General features: G+C 40.0%; 1 protein-coding gene across 6 annotated transcripts in view; it reads left to right on the top strand.

Annotated features, from left to right (window-relative positions):
* Window positions 1-24895, top strand: part of SLC8A1 (solute carrier family 8 member A1) — a 412383-nt gene that overhangs the window by 364429 nt on the left and 23059 nt on the right. For all 6 annotated transcript variants that reach the window (XM_062209333.1, XM_062209330.1, XM_062209329.1 and 3 more), the window contains one exon: window positions 22768-23043. In XM_062209333.1, the coding sequence (XP_062065317.1) occupies window positions 22768-23043 (276 nt within the window). The remainder of the gene's footprint in view (window positions 1-22767; window positions 23044-24895) is intronic.

Raw genomic sequence — 24895 nt, 5'->3', positions numbered from 1 at the left:
TCCTCAAATGAATTTCAAGGGATTGCTGTACCATCTGCTCTAAGCAGGAATCTTTCTAGAATCTCCTCTATTATTGAACATCATTACTGTGAGGAAGTTCTCAATTCTTAATGTATTGTCCCTGAGCCATCTAAAAATCCAATTTAAACAGTTAAAAGAGAATCCAGTTAGGTCAGGTTTGACAGAGCCTCAGTCTAACTGTAAAATAACTAAAATAAGGGGACGGTGTTAGGGATCAGGAGTTCTCATTTTGCCCTGTTTCTTGAGTGACTATTATGATTCTTAGTTATTTTTTTGTCTAAAACCTTAAGCTGAGTAAGTTACATGAAAAATGGTTCCAGTTTCATGAGAAAAAATATGAATAACTGCCTTTAAGAAAATCTGTCTCTTGGGGCCCACTTTTATTTATTAAATAATATTATCATTAATGGTGGTCTACTATATGGCCATTGTTTTCTATATACTCATAACTTAAGTAATTTATGTCCTAAGTTTGCAATTGAAGAGATTAATGCCCAGAATGATTATATAGCTTGTAGATGGCCACACAATTAGCAAGTGTCAATCTAGAATAGGAAATCCCATCTTTGAAAATCAAAAGCCAATAAACTCAGCTTGACCCTAGGTGAACTCTCACAACTTCAGTTCAGGTCCAGTGAAGCTACATTTTATATGAGTTGATGGGGGACAAAACGAATGAAGTAATGGTTCTTATAGTTACCTGAGATGGAATTGAGGGCTTGGGAATTTGTAAGCCTGGGTCAGGAAGAAAATCATTATTTCTGGAAAATGAGCAGATTCAGTCACTGAGTTTTCTAGAAAGTCCAGGTTTGATTCCATCATGAGGAATAGAGGGACTTCTGCATTGCTTTGTCAGCCTGGAATTGCTCTTACATCTGCTGCTGGAAGTTATGTCAGGTCTCTTGAAACAAAGCAGACTCAGCATCCAACCTCCTCTACAAGCTCCTGGTCTTTCCCTGTGATATTATTGATTATTTATGTAGGTTTTACCATACTTAAAATAACTTTCACACCTAAAAAAATAGGAATAAAGATTGAATAGTGATTGTTTGAAGTTCTAACAGGAGATGTGAACAATACTGCTACCGTCTGACTTAGCTCTCTTTCATATATATGTGTGCATAAATATATATATAAATACATATATATGTATATAAATACTTATATCTGTGATAGAGAATGTATCTAACATGGATGATAAAGAAATCATTTATTTTATAAAACATATGTTGGGACATTTGGCTTCCTTGGAGATGAGTTCAAATGTCAAAGAGTCATCAACTCTTTTAGCCTAGCATATAAGATGGCAGTCAAGACACCCACATCCCATATAGAGTGTCTAGATTCGATACTCTGGCTCCTGGCAACAGCTTCTTCTTGATGCCGATTCTGGAAGGCAGTAGTGATGGGACAAGTAATTGAGTCCCTACCCTTCCCATGGGAGACCCTGTATGGAGTCCCCAGCTTTACTGTGGCGCAGCTCCGATTGTTGCAAGCACTTGGGAAGTGGACCAGTAGGTGGGAGCTCTTTATGTTTCACGCCTCTTAACTAAGATTATTTTCAAAACAGAAAGCCAACTAGTTGTGTGGTCCTAGACCTGTAACCTTGCCTGTGAATTGAAAGGACTGGAATAGACAATCTTGTGAATTATCTTCGTGACACAGAAATGTGAACAGAGGACTCGGAGATACCAGAGTCTCCATTTTCTTTTTTCTTTTTTTCTGTTTTTTTTTTTTCCTCCAGAAACCTTTTATTTAAGGAATACAAACTTCATATATTTCATAATTACAATTTTAGGAACATGGTGATTCTTCCCACTGTACCCATTCTCCCACCCCTTTTCCTCCACCCTCTCACCCCTTTTCCTCCACCCTCTCCTATTCCCATTTTCAATTGTTACTAAGATCTATTTTCAATTAACTTTATACCCATTTGATTAACTCTATATTGAGTTCAAAAAATAGTATGAAAAGAAAATAACTGTTCCTCAACAGCCAAACCAGGGCAGTTCAAAGTCACTGCTTCTCAAAGTGTCAATTTCCCTTCTGTAGATTGCCTTTTAGGTGCTCTGTTAGTTATCACAGGTCAGGGAGAACAAATGATATTTGTCCTTTGGAGACGGGCTTATTTCACTAAGTATGTGGTTTTCCAGTTTCATCCATTTTGTTGCAAACGACCAGATTTCATTTTTGGGGATTTTTATGCCTGTGTAGAATTCCATAATGTACATATCCCACAATTTCTTTATCCAATCTTCAGTTAATGGGCATTTAGGTTGATTTCATATCTTAGCTATTATGAATTGAGCTGCAATAAACATGGAGGTACAGATAACACTTTAATATGCAGATTTTTTAAGGGGAAGGGTTTATTGGGGGAAACCCACAGACCTGAGGGAAGGGGGGAAGAGGGAAAAAGAGAAGGAGAGTGTAAGAGAGAGAGTGAGAGAAAAAGATCAAGAGACAGAGAAAGAGATCAGGAGACGGAGAGAAAGAGCTCATATGCTGATTTCATTTCCCTTAGGTAAATTCCCAGGAGTGGGATGTCTGGGTCATGTGGTAGGTGTATATTCAGATTTCTGAAGTATCTCCATAATGTCTTCTACGGTGGATTTACCAGTTTACATTCCCACCAACAGTGGATTAGGGTACCTTTTTCCCCACATCCTCACCAGCATTTGTTGTCTGTTGATTTTTGTATAAAAACCATTCTAACAGGGGTGAGGTAAAACCTCTTTGTGGTTTTGATTTACATTTCCTTGATAGCTAGTGATCCTTAGCATTTTTTCATGTGTCTGTTGGCCATTTGGATTTCCTCTTTTGAAAAATGCCTGTTTAAGTCCTTAGCCCATTTCTTCACTGGGTTGTTACTTTTGTTATTGTTGAGTTTATTGATCTCTATATATTCTGGTTATTAATCCTTTATCAGTTGCATAATACTTTCTCCCATTCTGTTGGTTGCCTTTTCACTTTGCAGAGTATTTCTTTGGCAATAAAGAACCTTCTCAATTTGATGTAATCCCATTTATCAATTTTGGCTTTGATTGCCTGTGCCTCCAGGGTCTTTTCCAAGAACTCTTTTCCTATGCCAATGTCTTGCAGGGTTTCCCCAATGTTCTCTAATAATTTGATGGTATCAGGTCATAATTAGGTCTTTAATTCATTTTGAGTGGGTTTTTGTGTAAGTTGCAAGGTAGGGATGTTACTTCACACTTCCTCATGTAGATATGGAGTTCTTCTAGCACTATTTGTTGAAGAGATTGTCCTTGCTCCAGGGATTGATTTTTAGCTCCTTTGTCAAAGATAAGTTGTTGTGGATGCATGGATTGATCCCCGGCATTTCTATTATGTTCCATTGATATATCCATCTATTTTTGTACCAATACCAGTCTATTTTGATTATAACTGCCCTGTAGTATGTCTTGAAATCTGGTATTGTGATGCCTCAGCTTTGTTTTTGTTGTAGAAGATTGCTTTAGCTATTCAGGGTCTACTGTGTTTCCATATGAATTTCAGCATCGTTTTTCTATATCTTAGAAGAATGTCCTTGGTGTATTTATATTTGTTTTGGTATTGCATTGAATCTGCACACTGCTTTTGGTATAATGGACATTGTGATGATATTGATTCTTCCAATCCATGAACGTGGAAGGTTTTTCCATTTTTTTGTATCTTCTATTTCTTTCTTTAGTGTTATATAATTTTCATCATAGAAATCTTTAGCAATAAAATATCAACTTGTTTTTTATGGTATCACTATTTGAAATTTCTGTTCTAACTTTATTCAAGATTGAATAGCTATCTTGGAATACATATTAGTTAAATGATGTAGTCACACTGACTTGGCAAAAACTCCTTTAAGACAGCTGATGCTTAAGATGCACTGCTTAATGGCCATGTGAAATAAATTCACTGGCTGTCATTCCTTTATTTGAATTGGATATTAGAAAGCACATCTCCTTTAACTTCTGCCCAAACGGGAGTAAAATTTTTTTATGATTTTCATTTTTGCCTTGAAAATATACTTGAAAGGTATTTATTTTATCATCTATAAAGCTATAGTTATTTATGTCACTTGCTATGAAGAAAACATGGCAAATTCCTACTTTAAAGAAGGTATTTCTAAAAAGATAACCATACTCCCTGCTCTCTTTATATTAATAAAAATAAAGAAACTTACTGTTAGGAAAAGAGGTGCAGATTGGTACCGCTGCAAGTGGGACACCAAAAATGTTAGGAAGAGAGGCGCAGAATAGAGAGGAGGCAGTGTACAAATCTACAGCCAGACCAAATTTATTCAGAGAAAATAAATTAGTAGAGGTGGGTGACCAACTGCTGGTATGCACATTGATGGAACACCGGGCAGAAGGCCTGGACCCACCCTTTTTATATTTTAGGAAGACTAGGAATGGGTGTGGGGGTAGAGAGTAGCAAGTGAAGGTGAGTTCCTAGAACTGGTCTTTCAGGTGGCTGTGTGGGGATTTGGGAACCTGGAAAAGAGGGGATGTAAAGGCAATAGGGTATGAGACCCGATTGAGATTCAAGGGCAAAGAACAAATTCCAATGTTCATCTGTCTTTTGGGCAGTGAGTGAGAATGGCTGAGGCTATGTCTTTGTTCCATCACTTACTCCTGTCAAAAAAAAAAAAAGATTTTTCTCAGCAAATTAAATTTTTATCATCTCTGAGATTAGAAAACTAATTATATAATTCAATATTTGTTATTTGCTTTGGCCATCTGAAAAATAAAAAATTTTTTGCGGCTAAGTTTTCAAAATGTACTCAATTCAGGTATCTAAATGTATCCTTTGTTCTTACTTTCTTCAGATATATTTTATCCTATTCCTTCTTAAAACATATTATGGTTTATTAGTAGGTACAGATCTGTTCAAGTCCTCTGCGAAGTTACAATATTCTAAATATTATTGAAAATTTAAACAACAGTAAATGTCTTTATCACCATTTCTTTAATACATCAGACAGTGCTTGACCATGTTCATCTTTATTGAATAAAGAACGAAATGAACGTATGTGCCAATATTTTCCAATGCACTTTGAGGAGGTTTTCAAGAAGTTCATGGAACATGTATATTATGAAAAGATCCATGAATTTCAAAACAATTTTTATACTTACCTTTTTAAACTTACCCTTTAATTCCATTTTCCATGAAGTTTTTGAAGGCCACTCATACAACTGGCTTTAAAAATGCCGATTTTCACTACATCATACTGCTGCCTGATCTAGGGAAAACATGTATATAAATACACACAATCACACACTTCTGCCATGTTTGTGAGACATATGTCATTTCTTTATAAAAGTCTATATACACATGACTTGTAGGCGTGTATATGCATGTAGTGGTACTCACAAAATATATCTACGCAAATGCACTTTTATAGGATTTTCTGTGTTCTTAGATTATTATTGTATAGCTGATACTTATAATCCTATTTGAGAAAGAAGAATAAGCTCCTGAGAGAAAACTAAGGGATATATTTTAGGGACAGCCATATTAATAGATAGGCAAAGCAAGTCTAGGATGCCTATAAATTTTAAAATGTCTGTGATGGCAGGATAAAATGTTGAATCAGGTAGCTTCAACTCATTTCAGAACCAAGCCAGCTACCTATGCAGGGTGGGAGTATGAAAAGGCTAAAGAAAAAGCAATTCTTTCCTGGCCCCTGGACATGGGAGAGCTGATATTTCTGAGAAGAATATTGGCTTGGAGGGTTGTTTTTCTCTTAAGTTGCTTATTACAAGATCTTGAGGAAAACGTTGAGGGAAGGCTCCAGAATGCTTCAGCACTCGTATTTGTGAGCCCGAAGTCACGTCTCTAGTGCAGCTTTTGTCTGGGGAGGCAGCAGCTCTGCTCTGCAAACAATGTGCCCTCGCTGGATCCAGTAGCTCTTTTGTTGGCATTGGCGGCTGCACTGAGAATACAGTTTCTGCGTTTGCGTGCAAATCAGTGCAGGAGATATGGGGGTACTTTCCATTCCCAGGCAGGAGCCTTTGGGAACTGTGTTCAGTGGGGGAGACGTTTCTGCATAATCCAAAGGAAAGGAAACACTGCCCACCCCCATCACACATGCACCCCCACAGGCAGAGGGAGCCGCATAAAAGTCACTAGCAGGATTAATTCTTGCTGTTCACAGCCTGCTCTCTTGATAAAGGCTCTGTCCTTCCAGCTCTTGCCATGAAAAGCCTCTTGCTGGAATCAGCTTCCAGACACACTCTGCCCCATGCATCTGGCCTGCCTTGCCTTTGTCTCGTCACAACAGGCGAGTGTTGTCTTATGTTCTGTTAGAGCGTCACCTTGGATCAGAATCCAGCCACAGAGCAGGAAAGGACTTGGCTGATCAGCTTTTCCATCCTCGCATTTTTGTGATAAATAAGAATCTCAGTCTAGAGAGGGAAGGAGTCTCCTCCGGGGTCACACGGAGCCTATTTTATTACCTTTGGTTCTTACAAGGCTGGACAGCGTTGCTCCTGTGTTTCTTTTGGGGTTCTGGAACCACTGCCCTAGCCCTCAGACATTCCATGTCTGCCCCCTGGTGTTACCCAAAGACCTGTAGTCTTCTCAGGGTCATGATGCATGTCTTAGGATTAGGCAAAGGCAACATCAAAACATTCCAAGCCCAACACCTGCAGCCTGAGTGAGTGGCCTTGCCATTGATAAATAATTGTTTCTTGTTCATAGACACATCACAGCAGCCTGCAGAGCAGGCACACATGAGCCCAGGTATGAGATAAGGGGACAGAAGTTGGGATTCACACTGTGATCCATGGGTTTGAATTCCAAGGTCAATCCTCTTTCTGTCTTGCCACACTTGTGCCTCCCAGAGTAAATGCCTATGGACTACAGGTTTATGACTGTGCCTTTTCTCTTGGGTACAAGCTCTTTCCTTTATGGCTTTTATCCTCATTAAGGTCTTAGCTCATAAGTCCATTCTTCAGAGAATTTTCTCAACCACATATTATCTTAACTGACTTTGTCTTCATAGCCAATATCACTATTGAGGATTATCATGTTTATTCATTTGTTTTACTTGATTACTATCTCCTCTTGCCAGACAGGAAGTCCTGTGACATTAGGATCTTAGTTTTCTGTTTCCAATGCTATAAATGTATCAAACACAAATTGTTAATCGTTCCTGAAGAAATGAATGGGACTGATAAAGTCACTCTCTCAACCACTCCATTCCCGTTGAAAATTTACTGGTGACCCAGGTTAGGAGTTCAGCATGGGCTCAAGATCCAAAATAAGGACTTGAAATACTTTTAGAGTTCAAGCTTATAAACTTAATAGCATTTGTACCATGCCTTGACCAAATAAGGAAGCCAAATTTCATTGGTGGTGGGAGGGAAAGAGATGTTTCAGATGTTCATATTGAAGAAGGGCATCCCAACAGCATAATGCAGGACCGTGGTTATGAGGTGTTATGATTAAAAAGCTATGACACACAGGCTTGCCCGCACCCACCTTCCTCAACCCACCCTCTACAGAAAGTGTTCATGAGTAATGAGGGCAGGAAGATACTCCATCTGAACCCTGGCAGTGAGATCATACCCCCAGTCCTCTTCAAAACTAAGTTTGCTATCTGTTAGGATAAAATTTCTCTTAAAAATCTCCTTGACCTTGCCAACAGCATGAAAGAGCAAGTGAGTTTGGACTATGCCCATTTTCCAGAAGACAACACTGAGGCATACCTGAATCTTTGAGGTGCCCAGCAGGTATTAAACAAACGAGAGCTTCCTATTGTCAGTGAAGGACTTTTTGTTTATAGAAATCTTACTGAAAATCACAGCAGAGAGAAGAACATAGGAACAAGTAGATGAGGGGTACCCTGAGCAGTTGCAGTCTCTAGGTATGTGCAAGCAGGGCCATCATCAGAATCAACTTGCATCCCCACTCTGCTGGCAAACCTATACACTTCAACAGTCTCTCCAGCTGATACTGCGACCGGGAAGACAGTCATAAGCAAAGGGTTCTTATCACTGCTGAAGGGCTAGAGTTCTTTTTACTGCTGAGTGTGCAATTAAAATGAGGAGAATCCCACCTCCCAATATAAACCATTTACGGAGGATCTGCCTCAAAATCTTAAAAAAAAAAAAAAGACCCTTAAGGAAGAATAAAGTGGAGCCAGACATTCATTCTCTGAAAGAATAATTCAACTCTCCTATGAGAATATCACATCATAAACAGGATTAATTTAAGGAGGATAGTTATTTCCCAATTACATTTTTCACAAAGCAATGCCAAATGACTATCAGAATGAGTTCTTGCTGCACAAATCAGATTTTTTGTAGTCATATCTATGGGTCAAGAAAATGCAGTGAGTGGTGGAGAAGAGTTAGATCACATGAATGAGTCATGTATGTTCTCTGAGCCTCAGATTCTTAATCCTCTAAAGTGGAGAAATAATGTCTCCTTCACTGGGGGTAAGGCCACCACAAAAATTAGCAAACACCGGAGTTGGAAGTAAGGTTTATTGTCAGGTGGAGGAAGCCCGATGGGCTGGGGGGAGAGGGCAAGAGAGAGAGAGAGAGAGAGAGGAGGAGAGCATGAGAGAGAAAGCAGGAGAGGGCACATGTTTGCAAAAAGGTCCTGTTAAACCTTTGGCGGTGGGTAGGAGGGCAAGGAAGTAGGAATAGCGAATCCTATTAGGGTGGGGGTGGAGCTGACACTGGTGGTTGGGCCATGGGGCTTAGGACCAAAGCCTACTATGCAACATGGTGATGGGGGCCAGGGCCCAAGATGGCATCCAAGGCATAGATGGTGCCACAAACAAGATTGTGTCATTTTACTAACATTCCTCTTTTCTGTGGGGTTTTCTTTTTTTTTAATAAAGCAAGAATTATTTGGGATTACATCAGCCCCAAAAGTCCAGGAAGGGTGGAGGGATGATGATCTATCTTTAGAGCTACTTCCTGTTGACATGGGGCGATGTCTCAAGCTTCTGTCTCCTGGGTGGGGAGCTGAGTATATCCCTGTAGCAGCATTTGGTAGACTGCCTGGTTGGTGAAGATTTTGGTTCGTTCCATTATCATTATCCATTACCATTATCCTCCTGTAAATGCTTAAACAGACACGATAGTATAAAAGACAGGGTGATAATAGCAACCAATAATCCTAAGACTCTCATCAACCAAGTAATGAGAGGATTTCATAGAGGAGAGGAATGAAGGGGGTCTCTGGATCCTTGTGAAGACTGATGGATGTGGTTTGAAGCTGATCCCAACCAAGACTGGGAGAAAGGCCACTCAACTTTTGTGGGTAGAGGGGTTTGTCTGTAGAGAAATTCTGAACAGTCATACAACATTAAGTGGAGGAGAGGACCATCAATACACACAGGTCCGGAGTAGAGCCATTGATGTTAGAGTAGAGGCTATGATTACAAAGGAATGAGGTTCTGAGTGGGCTAGATAGGGTCTAGATAAAAGGACAGAGGATCTAAGAAAGCTGCTGTTTAAGCCACAAATAAGTTCTCCTATTGAGAGGCAAATAGAAACTCACAGAAGGGGCCTGATAATAACCTGGTGGACTTTAAGGCCTTGCCAGTTATGAGGCCCAGGGCTAGCTATCTCTTCACGTGGGATACATCCTAAGGGAGATAGGAACCTCCTTAGGGAAGGCACCCTGTTGACTTCCATTACTGAGCTGGCCAGGTAAAAGCAGGTGGCATCTCTAACAGGAAATTTACAGTTCTGCCTGCAATGTTACTGACTCTCAGCAGCAGTGGTTCCTTTGGAAGCTGGGCTGAGTGAAGGGCTTTTCAGCTTAGAGCCAACACAATCTGTGGCTCTGACCTGAAGTTCTTCGACTCCAGGGCAGCTCTGTTTCCAGTGACCCAACTCTTGGCTGGCAGAGCTGCCAGGGCTCTTCATAAGCTGACTTCTGCTGAAGCCCTGGCTTTCCATGTAAACCACTGCAGTGGACTGGCTTTTGGGTCTCACTGATGGCAGATCACTGTGCAAAACAACCATTAATTGGCCTGCCACTATCTTTATATTGCTTCTGATGCCTAGCTTTCTCTTCCTCCTGGTTTTGTTAAAGCTGACCAGAAGATGCAAGTCAAGGGGGTGCTCAAGTCCCATCTCTAATCTTTGTGGCCTAAAGTCTGTAGTCACAGGCATGTTCTGATAGTGGTTTTTCTGTGAGTTAGACAAAGCCCATGAGGAAAGCTATATCCTCACTTTAAAACTTCCTCTCCCTTTGTTTGGTCTGAAAGGGAGGTTTTGCCCATTTACTGTGCCCTTGGCAAAGTAAATCTAGCTATGGAGTCATACTTGGAGCTCTCATTTTGGCTATGCTATTATTACAGAAAAATGTTAGCTGTCTCCCTCTTATAAGAACCAAAAATCAAACTGTACGTCCTAGAGAGTCTTTCAGTATAGAGTCAGTTTCCCATCTTGAAGAGACTAGAGAACTGAGGGGGAAAAGTCAGCCTCCTAGATGGCTTACTGACAACAGCAGTATCAAGTGAAACCTTAGCAAGCAATTTCAACCGTTAAATAACAACTTAGGAAAACAGTTATTGGAAGGTCCAATGCCTTCTATAAACTTTAAGAATACCTGTATTTGGAAACATCACTTAAATATCTAACATGGTGTAGCTTGTTTGACCAGCAAACTCAAACTCAAACATGTAAAAACATTTTTAGTTTCTTTCTACCAACAAATTTAAAACATCTGATAGAGAGATTAGGTCACATGAATCACAATGTATCTTTAGTTAATTTTAGCAGTTCAAATTTATGAGCAATCTTTTATCTATAAGCCAATTAAGAGAGTTCTTAATAAATTTACCCATGTAGACATACAGTATGTACACACGTATAGCATAACATACAACATGGAACAATAAAGCAGTTTCAGTAATAGCTTTTTAACATCTTTAACTGTTTTTTTTTAAAGTACCAATTGATTTTGAATTACTTTCTGCTCTTAGTAACCTCAATTAACTGTACTTTCAGTTGGAAAATAATGCGTCTGTAGTGCATTATTGGCTTCATCTGCTCACAGAGCCATCCCAAAGTACTGAATAGAACAGAAGTGGCTGGAAAAAGGCTATCAGAACCTATAGGAGGACAGCTAAACACAGAACCAGCAATGTTTTGTTTTATGAACAGGAAATCTTATATACAAAACTGGTTACAAAGACTATAAATAGCTACGTTTAAAACTTTAAACTCATTAACCAACAAGAGCCACTTGCTCATTCCACGCAGTATTTTCAAAAGCACCTGTAGGATTTTACAGAACATCCCTTTTAGGCCTCTGGGCCTTTCTCATTAAGATAACCATCACGCCTGATAACACAAAATCATTAGACTTTTTAACTTTGGGATATCTGTATCAGTAGCATTTTATATTATCATAACTTAAAATTTAGCACCACTTCACATCTTGGCAGTAACTTTGATATAATCCAAATAGCCTGATTGGTTGGAGTATCTACAGGATGAGAGAGGTAGCCTATGGAACTTTGATTTTTTTTAAATGCCTTTCAAGGATGCCAAGAAGGTTTAACATATCTTGTAGAACTAGGATCCCATACCATCATGACATAATATAAACCAGATTTGATCATTGTTACAAAGTGATTGCTCAAATGTTTTAGAATATATATTCAAACAAATCATAACTCTATTAAGACTCAATTGTTTTTAAACAATTAGAACCTAACAGAGACATTAAGAGAATGTAATAGATTACGTTAATCATTGCTTTAAGAGAAGATCGGATTCTAATTCTATGCCAAGGAAAAATAGATTAGTAGCTTTTGTCTTCAAAAATTTCTTTCATAACCTTCTGTGACTTCCACACACCTTTTTCAACTTAGTTGGAACTTTCTATCATTTCCATTCCAGTCTAAACTAGCCATCAAGATAAAGTAATTCTTAGAAACCATGTCCTTTCTTTATTCAAAAAACTTTTTCTTAACCTTTACCAAGAACACAATTTTATACTTGTGACCTTTTCCCATCTGCTGATTTCCTTGATTTACATTTTGAAATAACCTGTTAAAAATCTCTAAATTAAGATAACATTTTCTAAATAAGGTAACACATCAAATTTCAGCCTTAGTTACTTTACTAACACTGGGTCCTCAGAAAGATAAAAAGTGAAAGATTAACCCATATGCATGACCGTCAGCTAACCTGCATTCTCTGCTTAGACACAGCAGCATCTTAGGGGGATCCAAGTAATCTATATGTTCCTCTGCATGTGGGGAAGCATTTGGTATAAATCTACATTTTCTGTAAATTTCAACATTTTCCTAGCACATGGCATTGATATGTATTTTTTAAATTACAGGGTTGTCACTACCCAAAGAGTTCTTCCAAGGCATAGCCTCCCACACTCCAAGACGTCAATTTAGACACAGCTGATGATATTTACAAAGTGTTACCAGAGCCCTCAGGCCAGTCTTAGAACCTGATGTGCCCACAAAGTACCCACAGAATCTAAACTAGCAGGAGGCAGCTAAACTTGCTGAGTATTTGAGTCTATATGTCAAGTGTCTGTTACTTAGTTGCTCAAGTCTGCAGGAAATATGTTTCTCTACTACAGGAGTCTGGAGTTGTGTCAATCCTACAGTTAAGAAAGGATAAGAGAACACTGAATTTCAAGATTCTTACCCTGATGTTGAGTTATTTTGAAAAAACAAGCTTGAGGCAAAAATGCACATGACTAATTTGCCAACCTATTATCATTTAGGAGTATGTGGTTTGCATACAGGAATTTTTCAGAGAGGCTAACTCAATTTTCAGCTTTAAACAAATTAATTTTGCTAATAATCAAACATGCATGGAGCTAGAACGCCTTAGTGGATCAGTTTTTCATTGTGTCAGTGGCTACATTTGCTGAGAAATATTTCTGTCACATTAAATATTTCTTGTGCTAACTGTCCTAACAAGTTCCATAGTGGCCTGAGCTACTTAGCTTCCTGTTTTTCATGGAAAATTGCACATAGAGGTTTATTTGCCCCTCACAGGATTGAGAATTATTCACAGAGAGTAAGTTGCCTTCTTCAGTACCCTTCCAAATGTCACACATCACCTGGTCCTAACACCGCCACAGCTAGCACTGGTCCAAAGGTGTAGAATGGCCCACAGCTGTCTGGAGTTAGGAAGAGAGGGGGAGGGGACGATAGTCTATATGATATCATCTCCATCCCAGAACAGTCTAATAGACCAAATGACAAGTCTGTGACAATCATGACCTCATAGTTCATGCACAATAGCATTGATATCAATTGCATGTATCAAGAGAAGTAGAATGAAAACCAGAGAACAGTGGGGTCTCTAGGAGTAAAATGCAATTTACTATACCAACAGGTGCTCAGGCACAGTAGGTTCTAGGTATGAGGTCTCCACAATAAATCTGACTGCAGCTAGATAGTGAAGAAGGCCTGTAAATGTAACACTAGGTTTTCTCACAGCATTTTGGCTGCATTGGGGATACAGCAAGAACACCAGAGATCAACAGCAACGTGCACTCCCTCCTCAAGGACAACTGACCACATCAGAGAACATTTTTTATGACTTAATTCATTTTGAAGAAGGCTTCAAGAAGGAAAATTTATTTTTTTTATTTAGTAAATATAAATTTCCAAAGTACAGCTTATGGATTACAATGGCTCCCCCCCACCGCCATAATTTCCCTCCCACTCGCACCCCTCTCATCTCCTGCTCCCTCTCCCATTCCATTCACATCAAGATTCATTTTCTTTTTTTACTAAAAAGGATAAAGTATTACATTGTACATCTAAAGTCAGGACGGGAGCTGATCAGTTCATTGTTGCTTATAGTGTCCATTTCACTTAACAGGTTTCCCCTTTGGTGCTCAGTTGTCACCGATCAGGAAAAACAAATGATATTTGTCTCTTTGGGACTGGCTTAATTCACTCAGCATGATGTTTTCAATTATCTTTATATACAGAAGATTTAGTATATATTAAGTAAAGATTTCATCAGTTTGTACCCACACAGAAACACAATGTGTAAAATACTGTTTCAGTACTAGTTATAGCATTACTTCACATTGGACAACACATTAAGGACAGACCCCACATGAGACATAAGTACACAGTGACTCCTGTTGTTGACTTAACAATTTGACACTCTTGTTTATGGCATCAGTAATCTCCCTAGGCTCTAGTCATGAATTGCCAAGGCTATGGAAGCCTTTAGGGTTCACCAACTTCAATCTTTTTCCGACAGGGCCATAGTCAAACTGGAAGTTCTCTCCTCCCTTCAGAGAAAGGTACCTCCTTCTTTGATGGCCCCATTCTTTCCACTGGGATCTCACTCGCAGACATCTTTCATTTAGCTCTTCTTTTTTTTTTTCCAGAGTGTCTTGGCTTTCCATGCCCAAAATACTCTCATGGGCTCTTCAGCCATATCTGAATGCCTTAAGGGCTGATTCTGAGGCCAGAGTGCTATTTAGGACATCTGCCATTCTATGAGTCTGCTGTACATCCCACCTCCCATGATGGATCTTTCAAGAAGGAAAATTCTATTTTATAAATATAGATTTGTGCCGGCGCCGTGGCTCAATAGGCTAATCCTCTGCCTTGCGGCGCCAGCACACCGGCTTCTAGTCCCGGTCGGGGCACCGATCCTTTCCTGGTTGCCCCTCTTCCAGGCCAGCTCTCTGCTGTGGCCAGGGAGTGCAGTGGAGGATGGCCCAAGTGCTTGGGCCCCGCACCCCATGGGAGACCAGGAGAAGCACCTGGCTCCTGCCGTCGGATCAATGCGGTGTGCCAGCTGCAGCGCGCCAACCACGGCGGCCATTGGAGGGTGAACCAAGGGCAAAAAGGAAGACCTTTCTCTCTGTCTCTCTCTCTCACTATCCACTCTGCCTGTCAAAAAAAATAAGATTATAAATATAGATTTGAAATTCATTTATTTTTGAATTTAAGAAAAAAACAAGTGGAAATATGAGAATTTACATAAATGTCTTCAATTAAGAAGTATTAATCCCTAAAATAGGTCACTTTTAAAATTTGTGTTAATATAAAGAGAACGGATTTCATGTATTTCATAGATACAATTCTAAGATAACTAAACTTCCCTCCATCCCTCCCTTAATCCCCCATTCCTTCCTTTTGTTTTAAATTTTTTATAATAACATAATTTACTTTATAAGCACAGGCTTAATGCACCACTCTTTACTGTTCAAAAAATAAAAAAAAATAGAAAGACCAATGCTCTACAGGCATAAAGACAAGGGCTAAAAGCAATAGTCAAATCATAAGATGTCAGTCCCACTCTTATACATTTTTTTTGTAATCTATATTAACTACCACTTAGAAAACATGGTATTTCTTTTTTGGGCCTGGCTTATTCCACTAAGCATAATGGCCTCGAGTTGCAACTGTTTTGTTGCAGAAGACAGGATTTCATTCTTCTTTATGGCTGAATAGTATTCCATTGTATATATGAATCCTATTTTCTTTATCCAGTCATCAGCTGAAAGAAAATTCTTAGAAAAAGCTGGCATGTGGCCGGCACTGCGGCTCACTAGGCTAATCCTCCGCCTTGTGGCACTGGCACACCGGGTTCTAGTCCCGGTCGGGGCACCGATCCTGTCCCGGTTGCCCCTCTTCCAGGCCAGCTCTCTGCTGTGGCCAGGGAGTGCAGTGGAGGATGGCCAAGTGCTTGTGCCCTGCACCCCATGGGAGACCAGGAGAAGCACCTGGCTCCTGCCATTGGAACAGCACGGTGCGCCAGCTGCAGCGCGCTACCGCGGCGGCCATTGGAGAGTGAACCAACGGCAAAGGAAGACCTTTCTCTCTGTCTCTCTCTCCTCTCTCTCACTGTCCACTCTGCCTGTCAAAAATAAAAAAAGAAAATAAAAAAAAAAGAAAAAGCTGGCATGATTTCAAGGTATGGGGTTTTGTTGTGACAGTTTTATATGAAAAGGAAGATAGTAATCACTTCTCTTTAAAAAGAACTTAATATGGCTAAATGAGCAAGATTGTACATTTGTGTCTCCAAACCTGTGACAAGTGGAAACTATGACTTAGAACTGGCATTGAAATAGTTGTTGTTAGTGGTGGTATATGTAAGCTCATTGTATGGTGATACCTGTGTAGCTACCAGAAGCTTGGTATGTTCAGTAATGAATGTAAATGTGTCCAGAGTGAGAAAAGTGAGAGACCTTTCTCACTGCAGGTGTGTTAAGTGCTTCCTGAACTGTGTTCAGCTCCAAGCACTGTATTTTTTTTGCAATAAGGATATGGCTAAGTCAGAGAATGCTCAGAGGAGCATGGCCAACTGGACAAAGGAACTTGGAACAAAGACTGAGGATTTTATGAAATTGGCCAGCTAGAGATGCCTGAAGAAGTGTCATGTGGCTCAGGGTTGGGCTTGTTCTGTATGGCCAAGGGGATACAGAACCTGTACAGATGAGCTGACTGAGCACTCAAACCCTGCTCGTGAGATCAGAAGTTCCCTGACAGCTGAAAGTGTTAGGTGTGACACAGGTGACCATTTGGCACAGAGATTTTAAAGCAATTCACATTCAACAGGGGTTGAGTTTGGAAAGCTCAGACAACTAAAGTTTTCTAATGCTTAGTTGATAAAAGCATTTTTTCTGTGCTTTTGGAACTCATGGATCTAGAAATTTGAGCAAATTGTGTTTTAAGAAAGTGCTTATTTATATATTACTTATAAGGAATTCTTTTTCAATATACTTAGAAGTAAAATTGTTGACACCTATTTTATATCAGAGAAAATGTAAATACTTCCCACTCACTAGGTTATAGGGTGATATTTACTGTACTTTTCCAAAATCCAGAACAAGAAGCAAATTCCCGTTTGGAAGCACATTTGAGATTACTGAATTTCATAGCATCTAGAAGCCATTAAGCTTGGACATAATAATTGTTTTCTCACTAGAAATGAAAATGTAAGCACATAAAAGGGAAAAGAGAAAAGAAATTTTTGATCACTGTGTGAGAGAAACAGTAAAAGCCACTGGGTTTAATTCAAGCCCTAATGTGTTAAACTCACATGTGTACACACACAGAGATAAAACCAGATGCAAGAAAGTAAGAGGGGTTAGCATTTTGGCACAGCAGGCTAAACTGCCACTGGTGATGCTGGCATCCCAATTCGGAGTGCCAGTTTGAGTCCTAGCTACTTTGCTCCTGATCCAGCTTCCAGCTAATGTGCCCGGGAGGCAGCAGATAATAGCCCAAGCACTTTGGCCACTGCTACCCATGTGGGAGAACATGATGGAGTTCCTGGCTCCTGGTTTTAGCCTTGCCCAGCCCAGGCTGGTGCAGCCATTTGGGGAGTTAAAGAGTGGAAAATCTGTCTCCCACTCTCGGTGTCACTCTGCCCTTCAAATAAATACATGAATCTTTTAACGAAGGAAAGTAAGAGAACCAAAATTCATCAAATGAATCACAGTGCCCGGTTATTCTTTTAAAATGGTAAGGGGTGAAGCAGCTGATTTCTTGGGTTTCTTTCATCTTGTAAATTGAATAATTTTGTCAACCTTTGAAAGCAAAGAGAAATGGAAATATCTAACAGTGGAATGAAATTTGAATTGTAATTGTTGTTTAACACTTACTTCTTGTAACTTGATATGGAGGAGAAAGTCTAGTGGATCCCTGGAAGGATTCAAAATCAGACACCTCCTCAGCTGAACAAAGGAACAGTTTCCAAACTGCTTTGTATCACAGATGTGATAATGTAGACCATTTTCCCAAATTCTGGAGTTGAGACTTAGATGCAAACCAGGATGTTGGATTCAGAATCAGATGGTTGACCTTTGCCAAGGGGGAATGGTATAAGAACTTGTCCTATTCTAGAGATTCCAAAATAGTTACAACCATGAAGCCCTCCCTCTACTTGATTGCCCTTTTCCCTGCTCACTTGCTCCTCCAAGGGCTTGAGACAAAGCTTATGACTAACTCTACAAAAAACCTCAAATCTGGAAAGTGGTTGAATGCAAATATTACTGATGATGCGTTGTTATTTCCACAGTCTTAAAAGGTGTAAGCATTGTATCTATCAGCGCCAGGCATTAGAACTCTCAGAATCAAACTTTGAATCAACATGTGATAGATGCTTCAACTTGCTTCAATAGGCATCGCGAGCAGTAAATGTTCCCTGGGCTTTAGATCAAATCCTAACTCGGCTACTTACTAACTGTGATTATTTTAGAAAGTCACTTAAATTCTCTGAACTTCAAGTTCTTCATATGTAAAGGCTATTGTAAGGATGAAATAAGATCAGATATGTGAAAGAATTTAGCTCAGTGCCTGCCACTTAGCAGATACCCTGTCATGTTCCCTCCCTCTGTTCTTCCCCTGTTTTCTTAAAATCAAGCAGCTCAGGATAACTGCAGTGATAATGGCTCATTCAAGCAGAATATAGATTCATGGAATCAGGATAACTCAGGTTGTATTGATTTACTGCCTGCCTTCTGACAAGTAACAGTAATGGAGTAGGGCACATCTGTCTGCAAAGGGATCACTGTTACAATGGACTTGGACGTTTCCTCTTCTGGTCCGCACAACAGCTCCGTGACAGCTGTTTGACAGATGAGGAACCAAGGCTCAGGGAGTTTGAGTACCTGGTCCCTGAACAAGCGATCTGAACTAGAAGTTGACTGCAGGCTTCTAATGCAAGTGTCCATGACACCCCAGCAGCCTTTCTTTCGGGGTCTCGAAGCTCTCCCTGAGTCCAAACCCTGAGCGCCTAAGTTGGGACATCAACAAACACCTACAGACGTTAAGAGCTTTGTGATCTGCAGGTGCCACACTTGGGGTTTCCTTTATGATCAAGTGTGCTGAGGACGCCCGTGTTCTCCTGCTTCACCACAGGGGCAGTGCAACCACTGTTACACCAATAGCTGAGTAATGCCCCCTCCACTCTGCACTTTTAATGATTTGCCTGTTTTTGTGGCTATATTTAGGAAGTCCAACAGGGAAGTCATTTAAAAGGCTATGGGAGGGATTAATCAAATACAGTTTGTTTTTCTTTCCATTAGTGGAATCCATAAAGCCAAAAAGAAGGATTGTGAGATAAGAAGGGTTTACTTGGGATCCTATAAAAGCAAACCCACCAACCAGTTTCTTTGGTAACATAGAGGAGGGACTTGAAAGACTTATGTAGCCTTCAGTTACCTTGAGCCAGCAAACATACAGAATCAGTAAATTGCTACCATCTCTGAACTCATATAAAAGATACTCCCAGGGTTTGGAAGGTGGGAAGTTATTTGCTGTGTCTTTTTAAAAAAAAAAATGTTACCCTGCTCTTTGCAAGGAAAAGACTTAAGTATAGTCCAGATGGTGATGGATGAACATAATATTTCTTTGTCCTTCCCCAAGATGGGATAATTGTGCATCATGCACAATAGTCAGTGTTCACTTTTAATATTTAATTGACATCTCAGTTGGAGATTAAAATGCACAAAGCACAGAGAGAACCCAGGGGAAAGGACGAGAAGCAACTTTCCTTTCAAATGCTGTAAAACAGATGAGCCTTCCAATCCAGACTTAAGCATTAAAACATTTAAGTTTCCTAGTAATGCCAGAAGCCTGCAGAAGTAAACTCCATCCCCATTCCCCACCTCTCTGTCTCTGTTTCTCTCAAACGGACACGCATACACATTTTGCATTAATGGATCACAATGTTAATTTTAGAGGGCAAGATTAAATTTTGCTTTTAAAAAACCTACCCGTAACCTTTGGACACAGCATGTTGACTAAGCAATTAAATAATGATAGGGAAACACAGTAACAATTCCAAGTGAAAGAAAATAATGATAACTAGCATGATAATAATTACCTTGAAATATCCACAAACACTTTTCAAAGAAGATTAATTATTCCCCCTGCACATCTCTCCTGGGAAGGTATTATTTCCATCTTGAAGACAAATACCTATTCTCGATTTCTAAGTGTTATTTCTCCTGAGGAGCTTCGTGATTTGTTTTCTTGTCTATCTTCAAAATAGGAGGCTTAGATCTCAAAATTAAGTAATTTTGTAGAATCTGATGCAGAGAGTCTGTCTATCAACTACTGATTAAAGTTCAGTATTTTCCAAACATTTTAATTATATATCCTGAGAAATTACAGAATTCCACAAATACAGAAATTGGAAAGGATCAAATACAAAATAAATATAGCTAGAGAGCTAGGTGCTTTTCTGGGCTCCTCGTCTTCCTCTCGCCTTCAACAAAGTGCAGCTGTCACTGATTTCTCTAGAAGTTAAGTGTAGGGTAATTGAGAAGTAGGAAGAACAGTAATGTAAGGAGAAAAGAAATATAAGGAAACAAGAAAAAGTTGGTGGCACAAAATTTCTAGATTATTAATTTTTGGCTTAGTAGATACATAACAGTTGTACCTACTTATGGTCTACAATGTCATCTTCCTATACATGTACACTAGGCTCACATGCCATGAGAGAGGAATTTTTCTAAGGGCTGCTGTGTCAGTTTGCCAGGGCTCTCCTAATAAAGTATAGCACACTGGGTGGTTTCAACAAGAAAAATTTATTTTCTCACAGTTCTAGATGCCAGAATTCCAAAACTGAAGTCTAAGTAGGTTTGGCTTCTCTCCTTGGCTTGCAAATAAATGTCTGCCATTCTGGGCCCTTCCTTGGTCTTTCAGCTGTGCACACATCTCCCTTGTGTTTCTCTGCATGTCTCAAGCTCCTCTTTTTATGAGATCATCAGTCAAACTAGGGTAGGGCCGCACATGGATAGTTCCGCTTTATCTTAATTTCCTCTTAAAAGTCCTATCTCCAAATAAGGTCACATGCTGAACTATTGGGGCTGGGGCTTCTACATACGAATTTACAGAAAACATGGTGTAGCCTTGTTGTTATTAAAAAGCACCTTCTGCCTTCATGCAGTTGATGTTAGAAACATAAAGTAACCATACAGCATGAACACTGGACGACAGTCAGCAACCCTCTCTCTCTCACACATTTGTTTCAACCAGCTGACCGGATTCAAGTTTCCTCCTTGTCTCCCAAGCTGATTCCACGCATCTACTGGAGCTTCTTCGCAATGATTTACTGGAGGCTTTCCAAAGCTTCCAAAATGATGCTGCTTCCTCAACAGATTCCTGAAGCCTATTTGCATCATAATTCTGACCATGTGTTTGGGGACGGCAGGCCATGGCCTCTTCTCTCTCCCTATAAAATGATGACACATCCAGACATTCCTCTTTCATGTTTTGTGAGAGGCAATTTTCCCCTAAACCTCAAATGCTTTCCAAGGGTTTTCCCAGATGTGATCAGCACCAGATGGCCTTACCGTGGAGCATCTCAAGGAGAACACACATATTTGCTCCATGTTGGCCATCACAGGTCACATGGTCAGCTGGAACTTCAACAGCCCCACCTGCTGCCAGCTGCAGTGGTTGGAAAAGTAAAATAAATCCATGATGACAAGGTCAGAGTGTATGAACAAGTATTTAAGGAACCACAAAGTGCATGAAAATGTTTGCTGTCATTTCAAGAAAAGTTGGCATTCAACATTCCTAATTTTAAAATATGTGAATGGGGATTATCCTCGCATCACAAATGAAATCTGGATTTTAGAGTACTATTTTTTGACTTCCTTGTTCCTGTAATAAAATTCCAGGCTTTTTGCATTTGTTTGTACATTGATACAATGGGACATAAATGGTGAAATTGTTTTATATGTATTTGAAATTGAGATATATGTATTATATAATACATGCATCCCTTTATTTAACAAGCACATCATTACCCTGTTCCAAACACTGCAGATGGTACCAAACGCCAGACACACAAAAATAATGAATTCCTACTTTGAAGGGTTCACAGTCAGCTAAAAAAGGAAAGGAAAGGGAACAGGTAGAATTCAGAGCCATGTATCCCAAACATGAGCACGCATCATAATCTTGTGGAGGGAGGGACTGTTCTAGCCTGACTGCTTGCCTCTCCCCTCCAAGCATCTGATTCAGTGGCACTTAGAAGTAGTACTTCCAACAGGTTCCCTGGTGATGTTGGAATGGCTAGCTTAGGAAGCACACTTTGAAAACAACAGATCTAGAATTACAAGTTTTGGGGCCACAGAAGCTCTGAGGAAGGGTTCCTAGCACAGCTGGTAGGGGAGGGATCAGAGAAAGCTGTACAGGGGAGAACAGTTAGTCCCATGGAACAAAAGTAGAAGAAAGTGCATATGGTTGGAGAAAAATGCAAATAATTCCATTTGGCTAGTACAAAGTTTGAGTTTGAAATAGTTATAGGAAATGAGGCTTGAAAAATATGCAAGGCCCAGAGCCGTGATGAAGGGCCTTGTTTGAACGTTGTCCTTTAGGTGTTATATAACCATTAATTTCCAGAGCTGGACTTCAAGTTGGAAAGAAAAAACCCTGGAAGAACTCTGTCCACCATTATCTTCCTTCAAAACCAGGGCTTCTTTCTTAACCTTCCAGGCTTTTGGAAGAAATCCTATCATTTTTCTGAAGTGACAAAGCTCACAAGAGGCAACATGATCGGAGAAAGAATGTGTTGATCACATGTGAGCAGAATTTAGCGGCAGATAAGTTTTTGCCATTGACCAAGGAGCCACACTGAGGAGGTATTCTAGTACCTGGATCATTAATTGGTTGATTAATTGACTCTGAAGTCTGAACTCACCCACCTCTGATAACTTCCTGTCTCCATAGGATGGTGGACTAAGGAAGGAAAGATTCTGGTAACACAGGCTGTGATGAATTGTTCTTCTCTCCTTTCTCTCTAGGGGAAGATGACGACGATGATGAATGTGGGGAGGAGAAGCTGCCCTCCTGTTTCGATTATGTGATGCACTTTCTGACTGTATTCTGGAAGGTCCTCTTTGCCTTCGTCCCTCCTACAGAATACTGGAATGGCTGGGCTTGTTTCATTGTCTCCATCCTCATGATTGGCCTACTGACAGCCTTCATTGGAGACCTGGCTTCCCACTTTGGATGCACCATTGGCCTGAAAGATTCCGTGACTGCAGTTGTGTTCGTCGCACTTGGAACTTCAGTGCCAGGTAGGAATACATGCAAATATAATTCTCCCGGAAACAGATGCTCATTTCCCTTCTTGGCCCCTTCCTTCCTATAGTTTCAAGAGCTTTTATAACACCCAGACCTATGAAGTCTGAGAGCCCATAGATGTAAATAAATAGTGTCACTGCCAGAACATTGTCCTGGCACTTCTTGAGATTAGAAAGCTGGTCAGCATCATTGTGATGACAGGAAAGCATTCCCAGGGGGCATCCAGGCAGAGGGCAGATGGGTTTGATGGACAGATTTTCAGATCAGCTTCCTATTATGATGAGCACTTTCAAAAACACCAAGCAAAACAAAAACACATCATCATCTTAAGGAACAAATTTCTGTCCTAAATATGTTTAGTAAGGTTTGGATGCTTTCCGTGAAACCTGTAATCATTTGGGAAACTGAAATAATATACTTCCTGGAGAGCCGATAAAATATTCTCTTGACCTACAAAATAACAGAAGTAAATATAAAATAGACCTAGGTTAGGACAGGAGAGAAATAATCCTGACAAACATGAACAGGCCAAGGAGTCATTTCATGGACATCCCTTAATGCAGCCCTTCTAAGCTCGATTTTCCTTCAAGCTGCAATAATAGTTCATTATGTTTATTTAGACTTATGAGTAAGACATCATTCTCCCAAACATAATATTGACACAGTAGTTTTTCAACATTGGTGGTCATAAATAATTACCTGGGAGCTTGTTTAAAAATGCAAAAGCCTGAGACCTACCCCTAAACCTATGGGAGATGCAGGGGTAAGGCCCAGCAAGACATATTTTTAAGCTCACGGATTCAGATCTATTCCCCAGCACTTGTTGACATCTTGACAGATGCAAAGCCCTAACTTTGAACAACAAAATAAAATGCTTCACCATGTAGCAAGCCAAGACATATTAGTGAGCTGGTGGGAAAAAGGGCTTGATGCAAATGTAGCCCTACTAATGGTGCCATTTACAATCCATTTCCCCCACTTACCACAATGTTGATATAGATGATATTATTTCTACTAAAACTTGACAATTCTGGCTTTTGGGTTGAGTCAGAAAACAAGTATATTTTATATCATACACAGTCATGTATTACTCAAAAAACGGGTATGTATTCTGAGAAATGTGTCATTAGGCAATTTCATCCATGTATGAACATCATACTTTTGTACTTTCACAAGGTATTATGGCTATGACATCACTAAGCAATACCTTTTTATGGGACCGCCATTATATATATATCATTAGCTGATATGTCACTATGGGCATATGACTCTTTCTTTTCACTGGAACTCACTAGTTCTTCATGTGGATACTTTATTATTAGGAAAACAGGTGCAGATTGGTGCCTCCTCACACAGGACAGCAAAAACGTTAAGAAAAGAGGCGCAGAATAGAGAAGAGGCAGTGTACGAATTTACAGCCAGACCAAATTTATTCAGGGAAAATAAATTTTTAGAGGTGGGTGACCAACTGCTGGCAGATACACTGATGGATCACATGGCAGAAGGCCCTAACTCCAGGGCATAGGGATGGGAGTGGGGGTAAGGGGTAAGGGGGAGCAGTGGAGATGAATTCCTGGAACTGGCATTTCAGGTGGCTGCTGGAGTCTTGGGAACCTGGGAAAGAATGTGGGGGTGTCAAGGCAATAGGGTGGGAGACCCAATTGAGATTCAAAGTCAAGGAATAAATTCCAGTGTTTATTTATCTTTTGGGCAATGAGCAAGAATAGCCAAGGCTTATGTCTTTGTTTCATCAATCCTGACTCTGAGTATAGATGAGATGGGGTGCCGATTTCTCTCTGGGTACTTCCCGCTGATGGGGGCATAGACATGGAGCAAGGACTTGAG

Source organism: Lepus europaeus, chromosome 13 (assembly GCF_033115175.1).
Source record: "Lepus europaeus isolate LE1 chromosome 13, mLepTim1.pri, whole genome shotgun sequence".
Classification (NCBI taxonomy): Eukaryota; Metazoa; Chordata; class Mammalia; order Lagomorpha; family Leporidae; genus Lepus; species Lepus europaeus.
This window is presented reverse-complemented; position numbering and strand designations above follow the sequence as displayed.